At 33.8% G+C, this 20,447-nt stretch overlaps 1 protein-coding gene across 1 annotated transcript in view; it reads right to left on the reverse strand.

Moving 5' to 3' along the window:
• The window catches only part of LOC101894338 (protein Optix), a 44,787-nt gene extending 39,937 nt beyond the window's left edge, over positions 1-4,850 (reverse strand). Inside the window, exon 1 of the mRNA XM_005185917.4 lies at positions 3,143-4,850. Coding sequence (XP_005185974.1) covers positions 3,143-3,462 — 320 coding nt within the window. The 5' untranslated portion in view covers positions 3,463-4,850. The remainder of the gene's footprint in view (positions 1-3,142) is intronic.
• Positions 4,851-20,447: the final 15,597 nt, after the last annotated feature.

The following is a 20,447-nucleotide window of genomic DNA, read 5'->3' on the forward strand; positions in this document are numbered from 1 at the left end:
AATTAGCGCCTAATATGTACACCCTAGAATTTATTTCAGTATTTCACGAAATATAAGAAAAACTATAAAATACACGAAGTTTCTTTAATATTTATAGCCTACAACACCATGTGTTGGGGCTATTATAAGTTTGATTGGACCAAAAATTATATAGGGTAAGTGTGCCTAAGTTCGGCATGTCCCAGTAGTCGGCACTTTTTATTTTTAGGCCCAAATAAATGAAACTATTATAACTAAATGTATTTTGTTTACTTCAAATATATTGCCAGCTATCTTTGTGCACAATTTCGCTAAGAAAAGATGAGTTATTCTAATAAAAATTAAATTTTTGTCTGTGAAGGTCCTCAACAAGTCATATTCTTAAGAAAAGTACAATAAAGACTCCGAATCAGTTTAACTAAAAAAAAATATTATATTTTAATGAATTAATTTATTATTATTATTAATTATTCTTACAAAAAAATGGTGTGCCGGCTGTTGGAAAATACCATACCGACAATTGGCAAGTGGTGCCGACTACTGGCAAAAAGCATTGTTTTAATAAAACTACAAATTTATGAAATTTAATAAAAAGTTATTAAAACTTTATTTATTATTGCAAAAACTATACAACATTTCGAATCTGAATAAATTAACTTTGTAATAATTGAAATGTTCCACTCAGAATGGTGAGCGATTAAAAACGCCAAAATCCTAAAAGTGCCGACTACTGGTACACTTACCCTAACACATCGAAATATTGGTCCAAGACCAAGACATAGGGAACTATATATGGATCTTAATATCTCGCCCATGTATGTCCGACCGTCCGTCTGACCGTCTGTCCACTTCAACATGTAAACACTCTAAAGGTCACAATTATGTCCCGATCGTCACGAAATTTTCCACGGAGGTGGGGTTAAGATTATAACAGAAGCCTATTAGATGCTCTAAAAACTAATCTACAAATCGGAGAGTGGACTCTGTGCGGAGAGTTTAGGGCTTGCAGAAGCCCACGAATTTGGATAGTCATCAAATACTATTTAGCGGCTGAAAAAGACCATAATCCGAAAATTTCCATTTAACGGTGAAATCACAAATACCCGAAAAAGTCACTTCTGACTGTTACATTGATGCTAATATCCAAGGTATCGCATATATAACAAAATGGTGACAATTCACACCAATTCCTTTTGGCAGGAAAGAATTAAACATTAAAAAATCGCATAAAAAATGCAAATTAATATGTGAACGCTTTTCTATAATATTTTGCAATATTTTTTATCATATTTTTTGAAGAATAAGATTTTTTGACTCACGATATTGAAAGGTACATTTTGTAATATTTGTCGCCTTACAGCACTACACTGAAAGAAAAATGCTTCGATGTATCAATGAACCGATTTCGTTATTTTTTTTTCATTGATGCAATGAAAAGCTACATTAATATAATATGTTTTTTGTTCATGCAATGAAAACTTATGTTGCTTTTAGATTCAATGATTTTTGGTTTCATTGAATATATGAAACGGATTTCATTAATGTTACGTACCTTCAGTAAAAAATGTGAATATAGAAATTATACATAATAGCGCTACCTTATACAAACAAAGACGCCACCAAAGTATTTACAATTTGAGGGAAATTTGTGATAATTGTTATATTTAAATTTGTGCTCCAATTTAATGAAGCAGTTGCATGAAATGGATGAAACATTACGTTATGGAGTTCGTTCTAGACCAAACAAATGATACATGGAAAATTTCATCTCAATTGGACAATAAAAACGACCTGCATTTTGTTCATAAAAATACATAGGCAGACTGTCAGACTTGCTAACATGCATAAACCGACTCAGAACGTGATTTTATAAAGAACATCCAAAAAGTAGGTTTTATCTCGCGTATTCCTACCTGTTACAAACAAATGCACAACGACAAATTTCACTGAATCAATGAAGAATTTTCATTACATTAATGAACAATTTCGTTAATTTTTACATTAATGAAACTCAATGCAACTTTTTTCATTTATTCAATAAACCTCTACGTTGGTTCAAAATCAATAACAAATTTCGTTGACGGAACGTATAATTTCATTTAAGGTATGAAGCTTTTTCTTTCAGTGTATCTGTTGGGATATTAATATTAATTCAGGTCGCAATTATCGTCCGATCTACACGAAATTTTGCATGGCTAAACCTACCCCATATAGTTAAAATAGTAAAGAGAACACCATATTTGTTGTATATTGGACCATCAGTTCTCTAAGGACCAATAGGAAATCAGCTTTGTCAAATACTAATGTTTTTTTAGAGATCGTATGTGTTGTAGGGTATCAAAATTGTTTAAGTTGTGAAACTGATATAACCGAGAACAGGCTTAGATAAATAAGGCGTTTTAGCCAACTAACAATATTGTTCACGGAAAATCGGTAAAATGTTTCCTAGTTGGTGATTTTTAAAAAAATCAACACGCTATTTGTGATTGGAATCGATTTAGACAAATTAATGCCCAATTTAAACTAATTAAGGAAATCAAAAATGAAAACTAAAAAATGAAAGCCTTGAAGTCGGGTTAAATTGGGTGTGTCTAAACTCATAGCTTTCGGTGTTCTATTAAAGTGAAAGTCTATTTTTACAAATTACACAAAATGCTCAAGATAGATGATTACGACTATTGTATTATTTTGAATTGTCGAAAGAGAATAATTTTGAAGGGTGAACAATTTTTTTTAATTATGGATACAGCTTTAAAAAAGTGATATTTGAATTAGGTTCGTTTTCTTTCGAGATGGAAACGAAAGAAGGTTTCGATTGCTGACCATAAAATAATTCCCATTTCTAACGGATGATATAAGAACATGAGTTGCGTTCCAGAAAACTCAGTAACATTTACTGTCAAAATAAAGAAAGCACATACAAATATGGTGTTCTCTTTACTATTTTAACTATACGAATTTGACCGAGTAAGAAATTGTAGCATGTTTGCAGCTACTGTTTGAATTAAAAAAATGCAGAAACAAAACAATGATGTATATAAAAGTTCAATGCTATCAATAAACAAAGCCACCTATTCAAAATATTTCTAATTAAAAAAAAAAAATAAATAAAAAAATTTCTTGATTTCGAATTTAAAATTCCTCCATTTCCAATTGCACTTACCTGAAATTTCCAACATGATATGCCACCACGGCCCGTGCCCTCAATACCGCTTCACAATTCAATATTTCGTGCATATTGGGCAGCGCAACCGGCAAACTCCAGAGAAATCTGGCTAAACGTTCTATATCGCCGGAATCTTCCAGTGTTTTGCAGACAATCTCCACTTGGGCGGCTGAAAAGGCAAGCGTCGGTATGGCCAAAATGGGACTGGGTGCTATGATTTGATGGGCAGCAGCAACAATGGGTACGGTGGCGGGTGCTGGTGAGAAATTTTCTTGAGGAGGTTGAGGTTGTTTACCCTCCGTCGGTCCAACGGCCATTTTATTCGTTGAATCCACTGTGAACAACTTTGCATACTATACTTGCAGCGATGATGTGAATAATTTTGGTGGCGTTTGTGTAATCGGGTGGAGCACACAAATGGAGGTACGTTTTTCGTTTGAATAAATTTAACAAAAAATAAGTTAATTTGTTTTTTCCTTTTTTGAACTTGTTTGAACTTCCTTATTTATTTTCTCTCTTTTATTGAAAGCACTCGCGTTTATGGACTTATTGGCTTGAGCTTTGTCCATTTGTTTCGAACTGGTTTTCACTGATCATTACTGTGGATTGATTTATTTCATGGGAATACCATATTGGGTTTTGCACTCATTATATCTTTTATTTTTCACTATTACCAAGTAGCTACTTCTTTGGTTAGTGTTGGCATTAATACCATCGGGAGTTCCTAGCAATTTTGGTCCGCAAACGTAAATAAATATGCTGTGATTTCTTTATTGCACCGTATATAATCACAAACTAGCTTCAAGTGGCTAACTACCAATGAACAACACCAGGCGAAACGGATATTTTGAAATCTATATTCGGGAACTTCGTGTTCGAATGTTGGTGTAGGGGAGATGGGGGTAGGTATGTATGTATATCATCCAATCAAGTAGTCAGCCCACAAGTAAAAAACAAACACAATATTTCTTTTATTATAAATTCACTTTTTTCTTATTTTTATTTGGTATACGCCGTCGCCAATTTAACTTCTCCGACGAACTCTTCACTGAACCTCCAATGGATAAATGTTGAAACGCTGAAGCGGGGCTACTGCTACTGTCACTAATTCAGCTGCCGGTTATTTTTGTAGGTAGCGTATTGTAATGTTGTTATGTATAGCAGCTTATTCCATATTGAGCGAGTATCATTCCCAACAAAACACGGACACATACATAGCTACGTACACACACACTCATGCACATTGATATGGGAAGAATAACAACAACCACCACTACTTGCTCGCACTACCGTTTTAAATATGAAATGCCACAATGAACCGAACGGAAGATACGATACGTCGTTGCCTTTGCGTTATAATAACACCACACAGATATTCTTCCACCAAAAACAAAAAAACAGCATCAACACAAACACACACTCAGTGATCCAACAACCACGGTTCGCGGTATCTTCTCGCAACAATAAACGAGGCGAGTATCATGAACAGCCGTTATGTACAGGACCAGGCTGTGGTTGATTCCCAGATGCACAGACACATAAACAACCTCGTCTACTACGATGCTATACGCGGCGAAATATACTTTCATACACCACACAAAAAATAAAACAAATTGCTTTGAAGGAGCCAAGAAAGAACACAAAAAACACAACAGAGACGTGTCAGCGATGCGCTCAATTTTAAAATTAACTCATCACCGTTCCAATGGCAGATACAATCTGAAATATTGTTAAATGGAGATGCAAGTGAAACCAGAAAAAGAAACAACATCATATCATCATCATGCTCACCTCAAACACTCACACGCAGTAGCAACAACAACAGCAAACAAAAAGGCGTAGCCAATTTTCCTCTTTACTAAAGCCAACAGCTTTGGATCTCTTTCACACATACAGTTCTCCTTTTTACTCCCAGCGCCATTTGTAAACAAGAACTCTTTTGAAACCGGGCTCTTTCCTATTAGAATTAAGAAAACTCTATCTATCTCTCTCTTTATTGCACAAATTCGACTACTCATGAACGCCACAATCTCTCTCTTTTCCTCATACTCTCTATGAAGGCAAAGCACAACGAATCTCATTACAACCCCAATGCGTTGTGAGCACACAGTTAGTTGACTCCTGTTACATTTGTTGTTGTTTCCATCGTTGCTCTTAGAAAATACAATGGTGTGTGTGCCATTGAATGTGTTCGGCTATTATTAAATACAATGATATGACTAACAACGTTTTCTTTTTTTCTTCGTTTTGTTGAGAAATATACCAACTGAAAATGTTCGTTGCCCTTGTTGTTGTTGCTGCCACTGCAGTGTGAGTGTGCCTTCCCTTATTTTATATCCATTTAACTTTGCCAGAGTTAGTTTCAATACTTCACAGCTCTCCTTGCCCTCTTTCATTGTATTCATGAGCTATGCAAGCCAACCATCCTGCAATCTTGTTTGACAGTCGTTTAGTCAGTGGCAACCTACAGCGAGACAATAATAACAACAACAGCAGAAGCAGTTGGAACAGCAGCTGATGATGGTGATGAATATCTTTTTCGGTCGTGTCGTATTTCTGTAATTGTTGCCAATGTTTCAATGTTTCCATTGTTATTGTTGTTGCCCTTGTGTTTGTAACGGTAGTATATCCTTTACGTACAATTGTGTATGTGTGTGTATACACATCGTATTATATTTGGCACATTACATTCAACTTGGGCCGAGATCTATTTACTTTATTTCGTTTTGATAATTCATTAATGGATTACGAATACAGCAGAGGGTTACAAATGAAAACTAAAAAAATGTAATAATAATACATACCCAACTATAAGAAAGAATACCACGTTGTTGCATAGTGGGATGCTAGTCAGAAATACGACAATAAATTTATTATTTTCAAAGGAACTTCTTGGAGAAATTAACAAGTCATAATTTTATTTAGTATTGTTGGCAAATACCTAGGTTTAATGTAGCAGTTGTCTGTACCTAAAGTTTGTCTTCATACAATTCACTAATCCAGAATGCTCTGTTGGCAAAAAGGATAAGTTTAAAAAAAACACATCATTATAATTATATAATAATACTATATACCATAAGTTTTAAGTTTATGAGGTAAACAAAACTAGATACCTTGCAGCATGGACATAAAAGTTTTGATATAGGTGTTCACGGAATCATTTATTCATGTCATGCATATCGAGCTTTTAGAGGAATGGATTCAAAAGACTGCATCAATGTGTAAGACTGCAGGTGAGAGCTGATATTTTTTAACGAAGCGCATGTTGTTTTTTTCTTCCAAAAACAGCCCCTTTATTCCATAATATATTATAAATATTCTCAATATATATTTTAATGTCAATTTTGTTCTTCAGTATGAATTTCATCAAACCTATCAAAAGCCCACTCAGATTATATACAACCCTATATTTAAAACTTTTTAAAAATGTGTATACATCTATAATGGGAATTTGAAAAAATCCCGCCTTAACTCGAACTTTCCTATGAGGAATGACCACAATTCAGTTCTAGGTTTTACCAAACTCTCTCCCCTGTAACCAACCGCAAACTTAATGATAATAAAATGTCAATTCTCTGCATATTTCGTTCAAAATGCACCCGTTGTATGAAAAGTATAAAGATTTAGGGTTTTTTATGAATCAGTCACACAATAATTTAAGAAGTCAACGCCAATTTTCAGCAAAGTGGGTATTTCTTTCAGCACAATTTCACAACTACAGTATTTAGTACTTAAGGACTTTTAGTACTAATAAAGTACGAGTTTGAAACTGGCATTGTTACTTTTCGTAAATTTGTTTGTACCAAAAAGTACAATTTCAAAACACACTTCAACTGACCAGAAAAACTACAAAGAAAGCTTGAAATCTGAAATTTGTGACTTTATGGTCACTTTATGAGCGGCGCGGCTGAGATTTGGGGGTAATTTTGGAAATACATGTTAAAATGTACGAAAAGTAGGTGTAGGAATAGAACTGGAGTTATGAATTCTCGTATTTGGATTACTGTGAATGCGAAGCATTTAGATATGGGATTTTGGAAATGTGTATTGTAACGTGTACGAAATGTACTTAATTTGATATAGAGTGTTGAAATAGAGCAGGAGTTGTGAATATTTGTTTGGGTATCACTGTGATTGTGAAGCATTTAAATACGGAGATATATTTGTAAATCGTTGTATATTGTGTACGAAAAGTACTAAATGATAATAAATTTTTTTTAGACTTTAGGAAAAGAGCTGGAATGGAGGTGAATTTGGAAATTCGTACTATGACGGGTACGAACAAAATTTGATGTAAGTGTACAGTTTTTTGAAATGCGTGTACGATAAGTAATAAATTCGGTAGAGAGTGCAGGAATGGCGGCGAAAAACATTTTTGAGTTTTGCCTTGTTAAGGCGAAGATCATATGTTTTATGATTTAAGTGTTTGTTTGTTTGTTTTTGTTAGAATTACTATGAGTGTGTGGATCTTAGATATGGAAATAGATTTGTGAATGGTACTATAAGGTGTACGAAAGGTAAAAAAAACGGTATATACAGTAGGAAAAAAGGCTACCATTGCACATTTCGTTATTAAAATCACTGTGAAATATATGCACTTTAGCAGAACTCCCAAAAAACGCTCTCGAATGCGAGCGAGAAGCGGCCCTGGGAGAACAAAAAATCAAGCAAACTCAATTTTTCGTTGTGGCTCGGATAGTAGTGGGCATATTTTCCTCGGTTTTGAGTGGGAGCAAACTTCGAGCAGATTCTGCTCTTGCCGAGCTCTCCTTTACTTTTTGTCATTCCGTTGTTGTATTTTTATGCGTGTGTATGATTTCTGTAGGTAGCTGGTTTTATATATAAGCAATATATATAGTTCAACCCTGAAAATAGCAACACTATATTTTCTCTTTTTTTAGATTTGCCCCACTGTATTATTAAAAATACATTTTTTAGGCTTTTGTAACAACTACCCCATATCAAAAGTGCACAGAAATGCTTAACACGCTGTAAGTGGTCGGTGGGGTATCGTTACCCTCTTTTCCTAGAAATTTGACGTTGCCATTAAGGCGTTGCGCATTATCCGACCAAATGCAGCGTCGTATAGCAGCGGTTATGATGGCAAACGGATTCAACACTCCTCTTTCCACTGCCTAAGGATTATGAAAAAAGTCATGGAAGGAGAATACAAGGAATGGAAAAGTAGAAAAAGTTTGCCTGCGTGGATTTGGTTTTTCTGTTCATATTTTACGTAATTGATGCAATGGAACGGAAAGGCGTTATGGATGCCGTACGGGCTAAAAATTCTTTTTTTGTTGTTATTTGCCTCCAAGCATTTGTCGCTCCATATTACATATGTACGTTTGATATGACCAAAATATGAGCACAGTTATAATTTTATGATGGCAGTGGCAAAAGAAGGCACAAAAATCGATGCGATGAGCAATAAATATAAAATCACGTACTATATTTATATGGTAGCGAATATATAACCATATTTGTAGGTATATATGTGCGTGTATGAATGTACAACAGTATATACATTACGTTGATATATAATACGCGCTTTCCAGGCCATAATTGGTGTGAGCGAGAAGCTTCGTGTACTAGCTGCCGCGACCACAATCCAAGCAGTTGAGAGCCAGGCCTGCTGCCGTAGTCGTTGTCGCTCGTTGGTGGTTGACATGCTAGTTCTGTTGAGTGTTTGTAGGCCTGCCCGTTCGCCCGTCTGTCGGTTGGTGTATTTGGTTACCACCATTAAAATTGTATGGATGATTGGATGACCGCTTGAATTGCTGGCTTCAATGACTTTGGAGAGTGACTCTCTGTCGCTGCATTGCAATTCGAAGGAGTAAAGAGTACCAACCGCACACACACACAGCTGAGCAGCAGAAAATCTCGACATAATAGTGGTTGTATTATGACGTTTGGAGGTTCTTTTTCTGTATAATATTTGTGTTGTGTTTATATAATTTACAAAAAAAAAAGAACTTCAATGGTCGGTGAAACGAATGAGGATAATAATGATTGTTGTATTTCATTTTTTGTGTAATAATCAGCGAAAGGATACATTCGTTCATTCATTCATTGGCATGGTTAATTTGATCATAACCGAAGGATAGTAGAGGGCTTCGTTGCTGCTGTTTTTATTTGCGATTTGTGGGGGAGCTGATTAAATTTCGCAGTATTGCTGAGCAAAAATTGATTTTCATTATTATTGTAAAATGTATTTAAGGTATGTTTGTAGTCGTTGTTGGTAGTTGGACTTTAAATTTTAAGAATCAATATAGTAACGATTTTAAAGTGACATAGGGTAAAGTACCAAGAAAGCATAAGTCTACGCTGAAGGTCATGGTTATTCCTCACCCCGACCTTTATAATATAATATAAATCACTTTAACTGAGAAATCCAAAGCCGTATTTAAAACAAGAAGTTTTCCTTTTCTGAGGAAGTATCTTACTAAACGAAAAATCTGACCAAACTTGCTATTTTCTAACAAGAAAATTCTCTAATCGAAACCCAAAATAAACTATTAAGTTCGACGCCCAGCTTTAAACTAAAAATTAATATATAAGGTAAGTGCACCTAAAATGGCACGATCCTCACGAAATTTTGCATGAAGAAGCAGTTGTGGTCAGAATAGAAGCCTATTTTTGAGAGATATAATCACAAAATATTTAAAAAGACCAAAACAGAAATTTTTTAAGATTTTGCAGTCAGAGTTCACAATTATATATCAATTGACTCGGGATTTTGCATGGAGATAGAGTTTAAGACTAAGAAGAAGCCTACTAATTTGGATAGTCATCGGGTGAAATAGACCATAACTTTTAAGTAAATAAATAAGAATATTTATATTAAAACTTGAATATTTTTAATTCAAGCAAAATTACAAATACCCGAAAAATTAGGAAAATTTAAATAATATCATATATCAAAGAAGGAGATATTAGTTAGACCGCTTATAACACAAAAATTTAGAATGGAATAAAGGAATAAAATGCAGAAAAATTTAGGTGGACCAAAAACCTAACCAGTAAGGAAAATGATACCCTACACCACTATGCATATTTAGTAGAGCTCCCGTGACAAAAGAATTTATTTCAAGTAGGTCATACCATCTATCAACATTTGGCTTTATAACAGTTGTTTGCCACAGAGTGCATGATATCACTCGAAGAAGAATTATTTAAAAAAAATGTATAGGAGCGGAGTTGCATAAAATGGAAACGTACGTCCCGAAATTCGCTTCAATTTTGGGCTGATATTAGCCATTATTTGTACAGTAAACCTAAAATCGGATTAAGGATATATATTGAAGCTTTATCCAAATCTTAGCCGTTCTCGATAGGTATTCCAAGCTTTATAAGATATCTGGTCCCAAATATCATTGTTGTCGAATGTATATTACGAATATAAGGGACTTAAACACCAAATCGGATGAAACATATAAATGGGAGCTACATCTTTATCTGAACCGATTTACACCACATTTTAAGCATTTGCTTCTAGGTTAAATTCGGTTGTACTTTCCTAATTTGAATTACCAAAATTCAGGACTTTTTGACAGATATTGGCCTTTTGGTACACAATTAACCCGAAATCGGTTGAAGATATATATGGGACCTATATCCAAATCTGAACCGATCTTGACAAAATTTGATACACTTATTTCAGAGCTGTATCTGATATCTGTTACCAAAGATCATTCTTCTGGGCTGCATATTACGCATGAAAGGGACTTAAAATCCCAAATCGGATGAAATATATATACGGGAGCTATAGCTATATCTGAACTGATTTTCTCCAAATTTGATGTACTTGCTTCTAGACTGAATTCTTTGGGATGTATCAAAATACAGGTCATTTGGACTTATCTTAGCCATTTGGTGCAAAATTAACACGAAATCGTTTGAAGATATATGTCCTTGGTCCAAACAAATATTGTTTGCAAAATTACATCTCAATCGGATAATAAATGCGACCTGCATTTTGTTCGCAAGAATGCATGGACGGACGGACATGACATGCATAAATCGACTCAGAAAGTGATTCTATGAAGATCCTCAAAAGTAAATATGGGTCTATCTCGCTTCCTTCTCCATGTTACAAAGAAATGCACAAAGACATAATACCCTTACCACTATGTGGTGTAGGGTATAAAAATGATCTAGATTTTGAAGTTCTTAACTAAGGATCAATAGGCATAGTTGGTAAATAGGTAAATAGTTGAAAGGCGCACCTCTGACATTTATATTGATGTTTATTTCCTTGACGAATATAGCCAACTGTCGAAGACACAGGATATTACAAAGAGGAGTTAAAATTGCAAATATTGTTTTCAATACCCATTAACACGACAAAGGTTTTAAATATAGGTCAAAAGCCAAAACAAAACTATGGCAGGACTATGTGATATTATTTCAACAGTGAAATGAAAATAAAATGTGAAAATTAAGTTCTTTCTGAAATTTAGGTCTTTGACGTACTTGGAACATTTGTTTCGTAAAATACAATTAGAAATCGTCTGTTTTTGGAAAATATTGGTTCCAGCATTTGGTGCAACATTTGATTTTATTATGTAGTAGATATGGGGTTGTTTCTTTTGGAGAATCTTCATTCCAGTCAAAAGTGTTTCAGATCTGCAGGAACTTTACGGCAAAATATAGTGTTGTTCAGACCCGTCCGACTATAGCCTTTGCTTATTTTCTTATGTTTAAACTCAAATAAATAGTTTTTTTTTATTATTTAATGCAAAAATAAATTTACATTAGCTTCGAATAAAATGTCAGCTATCTTTGCGCAACATTTCCGTAAAAAGAGATCATTTAATTGATAAAAAATTTACATTTTTGTCTGTGAACGACCTTAAGCACGGACAAGCCTATTCGAATTCTTAAGAGAAAAAAAGTGGAGACATCTTATTTAATAGACTCGTAACTATGTTAAAATTAATAACACATTTTCCGCTTTAATAGACTTGCAACTATGTTAATATTAATAACATATTTTCAACTGATTGAAACATTAAATATCTGTTAAAAGAGCTTTTTGGACAAAAACAAAAAAAAATAAGGATTTTTCTAAAGTCGACAAGTGAGTGAAAAACATGCATTTTGTGCGTTACTACTAAATAAAAATTGAAAAAAATGTGAAATAAAAACATTTGAAAATTGAAATATTTTCAACTCCATATCAAATTTTAGAATTCCAGTTCTATCTAGATTTACAAATCCAAAATTTATTACCATGTTCCCCACCACCTTCCCTCCAAACCTATAGACCAACACTGATCTTGATACCAAATTTCAGAATTCCACTATTCCAACGGCACATTTTGTGACATTTTGCATTACTAGCACGTTCATAGCACAAATATCCACAACCACCTCTTTCTATTAACTGACACTAACAGCGATATCCATATCAAATTTTCAGGATTTAAGGTCTATATCAAATTTAGTAGCATTTAGTTCTTTGCGTACAGCTTAAGTACACATTTTGAAAACAGCCTTCATATTTCAAGCTCAGATACCAACAGTGACCCCAAACACTATATCTTCGCCAAATAACAAATCGTACCTAATACGGTACTATTTAGTACTTTTTGTGCACTTGTAGTACGCATTTCCAAAATCACATCCGTTCACCTCAAACCAAACTGTTCCAAATTTGGTACCATTAAGTAGAGATTGCACACCTAGTACACATTTCTAAACACCATATTCATGTATCAAACTTATTTTCCAACTTTTTTCCAACCTCCAAACTAAACTTTTAGAAATTTAGTACCAGTAACGCACTTTTCGTAACCTTAAATCTGAATTTCCCTTGGTTCATAATCCTGCACTCCGTCAGTGACTCATTTCTCATTTCAAATGTCGGAATTCTAGCTCATTCAGTTTGTCCAATACAAAGTATAAGATTTTTAGTACATTTTAGTACCCTTTTAGTACGAATTTCAAAAAGCCCAGACTTATAACACACCTACGCACCAAGACGGAACTTTCCGATATTCGGTATTTTGACGGCATCAACCTTTTTTTATACGGATTTGTCTAAAAATTGGTATTTGTAGTTAGTTATGGGTTGTAGCTCCGATAAAGGGACATTGTAGGTTCACGTTTTCGTATAGCCCCCGTATAACGGTACCTCCCGATATTCGATATTTTGACGGTTTTACCCAAATTTTTCCAGGGATTTCTCTAAAAATTTGTGTTTGTAGTTTGTAATGGGTTCTAACTCCTGTGGCAGAACATTGAATATCTAGGTCCACTTTTTCCTATAGCGCACATATAACGGTACCTTCGGATATTCGGTATTTTGATTCAAGCCACAATTTCTAATAGATTTTTATGATATTGTGTATTTGTTCTTCATAATGGGTTCTACAACCGGTGCCAAAACCTTGTCCATATTGGTCAACTTTTTCTATTCAACGGTTCTGTATTTGATATATAGACCGACATTAGGTATTTTGATAATTCTAGTCACATTTACCCACGAAATTATCTTCAATTTTATATTTAAGACTCGCAAAAGATTACAATTTTTGTAGTATAAAATTGTCTATATAGGCTCCCGTTTTTATGGCCCCCATATTACGGCTCCAACCACTATATTGTTTTTTGAAAGCTCTAACTGCATTCTCCTACCGAACTTACTGGAGTTTGTAGTTTAAAGTTGAATACGTTTGAATCCAGATACATTGGTATAAAAATGTTTTCTTTACGTAATGGTGGAGGGCATTAGAAGTTCGACCCGACCGAACTATATATATAACCCTGAAATAAGGGGTCCCATAGCGCATTTTCAGTTGAATTGACATTCAATTCAAGATTTTAACCTTAATTTTCTTTTCAACACAAAATTCATGTGGCGGATATTGTGCAGTTTTAACAACACTTTTCAGTTGTTTATTCTGGAGGCTTAATCCTTAAAAACTAACTTAAAAGAAATCGTCATTGGAAGATTGTATTTCAAAATTTAGCATGATGTCAAAAATGAAAGAAATATCGATTGGGAATTGCGGTTTAGAACTTTAAAATTTATATTTTATATAGTTGGGAACAACCCGCAAGCATGGAGTCGCTTGGTACTTTGTTATTTGGTAATCCCGAAAATGGTGTGTTAAAACTCGAAAACATTCTTTATTAAAAATTAATATAATGCCAAACGACATAGAAAGAGTTCCTACAGAAAGAAGCCCCCCGAATAGAACATTTTTCGGTTTATTATTTAAAAACTAGCTGGCCCGGTCCGCGTTGCCGGCCCGTAGTTTTTGTCTATTATGCATCTTTGTCAAAGCATAATTATTCACAGATATGACTTATATAAATGTTTTAAAATACCTGTACCCATATTTAAGCCGTGGGCTTCAAAGGTGTGGATGTGCTATACAAATCTATTAAAAAGTATATATCAATCTTATCCCCATGTAAGGGATCAAATTAATTTTTAGTATGGTAAAAATCGTAGCAAAATCTTCCAGTGAAATGAGCAGTAATTTGGAATTTGCTGTATTTTGTACACCTCATAATTGAGCGCTGAATGAATTAAGAATAGCCAAAGTTAATTACTTTTTTAAGCCATTAGCACCTCAGATTGTCCATTTGCGTTCTTATAAGTCCCCCTAACCATGTCGGTCTGTTTGTCCGCCAAAAAGTGGACTTGAGGGGGTACTATTATATGGAAAAAAATCTAAAATTTGTAGATATGTTCATATTTTTGTGTAAGTTTTCACCCCCCAAATACACATTTTTAGCCAAATCCTTTGAAATATGGTAAAATCAGGAGATACTTTTACATGGGCACTACTCCGAGACATCGACCTACATTGAAAACATTCTTCTAGCCCTTATAATCCAATATGACAAATAGAGACCAAATCAAAAATTTAACAGAACAACATAGCATGTCAAACTGAAAAACATTCCGCGTGATTTAAATGAGTAAAAATAGTTTTATCCACCATATTATCATATAGATTATTTCCCAAATCTACGTTTCCAACCAATATTCTCTTGAGAGTTACAAATTCAATAGAATACAAAATTTTCTTTTCTGACCACACATTATATGTGAAAGTGGACTTGGGGATACTCCAATGTGGGGACTTTACTTAAATAAATTCCTATGTGGCAATTATCTGTATGATGGTTCCCTAACCCCTTAGAGACAAAGATGCCAAATAAGGGCCAAAATATGAAAAAAGTGGCCAAGACCCCAAAAATAGCTTAAATCATATGATGGTTATATAAATATAAAATCGGGTTGTACCCTTATCCGTGAGTTATGATCGATATCATGACCTGCAAAAGTGATTTAAGGTATCTTGAATGTTTGGGAAGAATTCCTGGAAGGATAGAAATCCTTTTCTTACTAAAAGTCCCATTCGCTCTATTATTTTGCACCCTTTAAATTTGGTATTTTACTGATTGTACTTCCAAAGAATTTTGCATTTTCAGCTCTCATTGGACGGATTATTGTCACATGAAAGAAGTAGGTCCACGCTTTGAAATGAGCTCCATTAGGCTTTTTCTGTCATTTTTGGTTGTTTAAATGTGTTCGCAAATACAAATTAAAAAAAAATGACAAAAGAAGAATAGCAAATTGAAAAAATCTTCAACTTGTTCGCTGATTTATTACAGCAAATGTTTAAAGACCCTTACTATTTTTTTAAAATTCGATTCCACTGAAAATCTTTTCGATTTTTTCCCGATTTGAGAATTTTTGCAATGAGATCTCTTTTTCGTGATTTTTTAGCGAATTTGAAAAAGTAATTATCTTTTAATTAATAATTATCTTTCTTTTGGTGTGACCGCGTTAAATTATTTCGATATCATCTATTCCGTTTCGCCACCATATAATTCTGTATTACACTTCCATGTAACCCGCCATCAATTTCAGTTCTCAAGAAATCAAGTCAATTAAATAAATTGGTTTTAATATTCGAATTCAAAAATAAAAAATAAAAAACACTACAAATGTACATTAGAAAAAAGCCAGTCAAAATAGAAAAAAATCATGCAAAATAAAACATTACTATTGTACATTTGAAAAGTCAAAATGAAAATGTTAATATATCACATTTTTACGCGATTTTTTTGGATATTATCCTTTTCGGAGAGGAGACAACTCCTAATTTGTGTGAATTGTTAAAATCAGTCCAGCGGTTCTTAAGTTATAAGCGTAGTAACTAACACAACTTACATTTATATATATAGATTGACGTCAAAGTTTTCAAATATTTTCTTTTATTCATGTCATGTATGAAAATTTAGATTTTCGTTAACTAATGAAATATGAAAAGTACAATTGTATGGACATTTAAAATAGAGATTTAGAAGAAGAACCCTCAAAATGTTCATGACGCATAACAAATATTTCTTTATTATTTCTATTCACACGTAATAATGCCCTTTTTTAAAACATTGTGTCAACGTAACAATGGGATTTTGTAGGTGCTGCTGTCATTAATCACATCTAATCGATACATCTCCACAAAACCAAAACACCACCTAAACATTTCAAAAAGAAAACGAATGTGTATTTCATTCGCCTCAACAACATATCACATTAATTCGAAAATGACCGTGTGTCGTTTCTGGGCCCGTAGGCACACACTAAACAGCAACAATAACCATAATAAAAATTAAAATCTGATTATATAACCAAACAAATTTGATAACAATGAAGTAGAAAAACAAAAATAAAATACACTACGACAGCAATACACACATAAACAAGGGCACAATACAATTTTGGGTAGACTGAAGTAAAAGGAAAACGCCCCAGGCTTAAATTTAAGGTCGTTGTTGCCGTATCCACAACCACAATGAAAACAATCTATTTGCCATAATAGTAACCAAAAAAAAAAAGGTACAGCACAAATCAAAGGAAAATATGAAACCACAACTGAAATAAAAATGTTACTTTAAAATTTATTTTTTGAAAATGGATATTATATCCTTAAGAGAAGTATTGTTCAAGGTAATAACTTTATAATAGTATTTTGCTCGAAAATTTAAATAGCAACATTATTCTCCGGAATTGTTTCAAATTTGATGATATTAGCGACGTTATTAACCGGAATTTTTTCAAATTTCGTATTTGAAATTCGGAATCGTTACTACAACCCATGACAAAAAATTACTAATGCATTACGAAGGCTATAAAAAGTTCGGTCCGGCCGAACTTAGCTGCTATTTTATTTATTTTAATTCGAGAAATCAAATTTCGATGCGTGTGTTTTCTAGGAGTTAATATTTTCAAATAAACTTGAATTGTAATTGTTTCGTTTTTTTCTCCTCATGATATAATACGAACATGGGAAATTCGGAATCGTTACTACAACCTATGGGCTATAACCGAACTTAGCTGCTATTTTATTTATTTTAATTCGAGAAGTCAAATTTCGATGCGTGTGTTTTCTAGGAGTTAATATTTTCAAATAAACTTGAATTGTAATTGATTCGTTTTTTTTTTCTCTACAAGATATAATACGAACATGGGAATGGATAGTTACCAATATTTTAGAAGACAAAAGTTCAAACAAGTAAAAAAGCAGATAAGTTCGGCTGGGCCGAGCTTTTTATACCCTCCACTATTTGGAGGAAAAATTTCAAAAAAAAAAAATCCATAGTAATAGTAATTTGTGCCGTAGGCTGTAGTAACTTTTTCGAATTATATAGAAAGCTAAAATTATGCACAGATCTGTCTTTTGTCTACAGGCAGGTCAAGTTCTAAGATGGGCTATATCGGTCCACGATATCGTATAACCCCCATATACCGGTACCCCCCGATATTACCTATTTTAATGATTTTAGCCAAGGTGTCCAATGGAATTGTTTGAAAATCCGCACAAGGAGTTCTTTCTGAGTAGATTACTCGTTGGAAGAGAATTGTTTATATAGGTCCACGATATCGTATAGCCCCATACAACGGTCCCCCTGATATTCGATACTTGGCTATTAGGGATTTTATTCACCGGAGTTGTTACAAATTGCGTACATAGGATTCGTAATGGCTACTATAGGCTATGACAGAAAATTGTCTATGCAGGTCCAGGCCATCGTACAAGCCCCATATGTCAGTACCTCCTTATATTCTGTATTTTGATGATTTTAGCTACATTATTCACGGATTTTTTTTAAGTTTCGTATTTCAATATTGTAATGGCTTATGACAAAAGTTGCATATGCGTCTTCGTATATACCCCAATATAAAGGCTATATTCGGTAGTTTTAAGATTTTACAGAATTTTTGGCGAATGTTATTTTTTTTTTTGAAAATTTCCAAATTCATTCCAAATGGTGGAGGGTTTTGAAATTTTGGCCAGGACGAACTTTCTGCTTTTTTGCTTGTTTGTCATTTTCCTATAGTTTGATATAGTGATACTGGTGATACTTCTTTGCACCTCACAACACTATGTGTTCTACAGTAACTAAGGAGCAATAGACATGGAATTTGTATGGGTAAGAAATAAGACAGCTTAGCATTTTGGATAGTAATCGGATAATATTTAGAAGGTAAAATTAAACACAAAAAAGAGCTTTAAGTTTGACCTTCCACACTATGTTTATCAAAGTAAAATGAAATAATGAAAGGAGTAGAATATGTTAACTAGAATACCAACCTGTTTTAATTAATCATCTATTTGGTTAAAAATTGTGGTAGGAACCTTCAAAATACCGCAAATCGGGAGGTACTATTACATGGGGGCTATACTCCAATTAATGCGCATCTCTGACCTTTACATTGATGCTGATTTTGTTGACAAATATAACCAAATATCGAAGATACAGAAAATCATATAGAAAAATCTAAATTTTCAAATATTGTTTTGAATACACATAGGGGGTAAATATGCGGCAAATGCTATAAAGATTTGCATGACCTCGTTGTTTCACTCAAAAGCCAAGATAAAACCTTTGCAAGACTATGTGGCACGTCAAATACTGATGCATTTTTATGTATACTTTCGCAAAGAGATGCAAGTGGTGGTGAGAGCAGGTCGAGTCTAAATGCAAAGAGAAATAGATCGATATAATAAAATTCGATTCTATTGCTGCATATTTCAAAACGGACTTATTAATTCCAAGCATTGATGTTATTTCTACGATTGGAAATAGAGTATATCGGCCCACATTGAGATAACGCGATACCTTATAATTTTCGGTATTTTGGAGGTTTTTCAGTATATTACGTTTGTCATTTCCTTTGTAACTAATCGGAATAATCAATTATGACCCAACAAATGTCCGCCTCTATTAACTTTCGAAGGGATCGATTTAGAGAGCTAAAATTTTCAGATTCCATAGTATGTCTTCTATTTTTATTGGAGTAAAAATGGGGTTATTATAACCACAGCTTTCAATTTTTGCTCACAGAAGTTTTGGTATTGTAAAAGGTATACATCGTTATATCACTCTTGGGCGTAGGCTTCACATAATACAGTTTTGAAGGAACTTGAAAAATTAAAAAAAAAAAAAACAAGTAAAAAAGCATTAAGTTCGGCCGGGCCAAACTTTGAATACCCTTCACCATTTGGAACGAATTAGAAAATTTTCAAAAAAATAAAATTTAAATTTTATTTTAAATCTCTACGATATCTAATATAGGAAGGTGCCGATATATGGGGGTATATATGATATTGTGCATCTATTAAAACAAATCTATGCCTGGGTGTAAAGTACTCACAAGGAACTCCTTGTGTGGATTTTCAGACAATACGATTTGAAAATGTGGAAAAAACATCAAAATACCGAATATCGGGGGTACCGTTATATGGGTGCTATACGATTTCATAAACCTATATAGATAATTCTCTGTCGGGGGGTAAAGTGCTCACAAAAAAACCCTTGTGTACAATTTACGTTGAAAAATGTGGCTAAAATAATCAAAATACCGAATATCGAGGGTACCGATATATGACGGCTATACGATATCGTGGACCTATATAGATAATTCTCTGCCGAGGTATAAAGTACCCACAAGAAACTCCTTGTGTGGATTTTTAGACAATTCCGTTGAAAAATGTGGGTAAAATCATCAAAATACCGAATATCGGGGGATACCGATATATGGGGGATATACGATATCGTGTACCTATATAGATAATGCTCTGCTGAGATATAAAGTACCCACAAGGAACTCCTTGTGTGTATTTTCAGACAATTCCGTTGAAAAATGTGGGTAAAATCATCAAAATACCGAATATTGGGGGGGGGGGGGGTACAGTTATATGGGGGATATACGATATCGTGGACCCAAATAGACAATTCTTTTTCAGAGGGTAGAATACTCAAAAGGAACTCC

This window comes from Musca domestica, unplaced genomic scaffold (genome assembly GCF_030504385.1).
Source record: "Musca domestica strain aabys unplaced genomic scaffold, Musca_domestica.polishedcontigs.V.1.1 48, whole genome shotgun sequence".
NCBI classification, from domain to species: Eukaryota; Metazoa; Arthropoda; class Insecta; order Diptera; family Muscidae; genus Musca; species Musca domestica.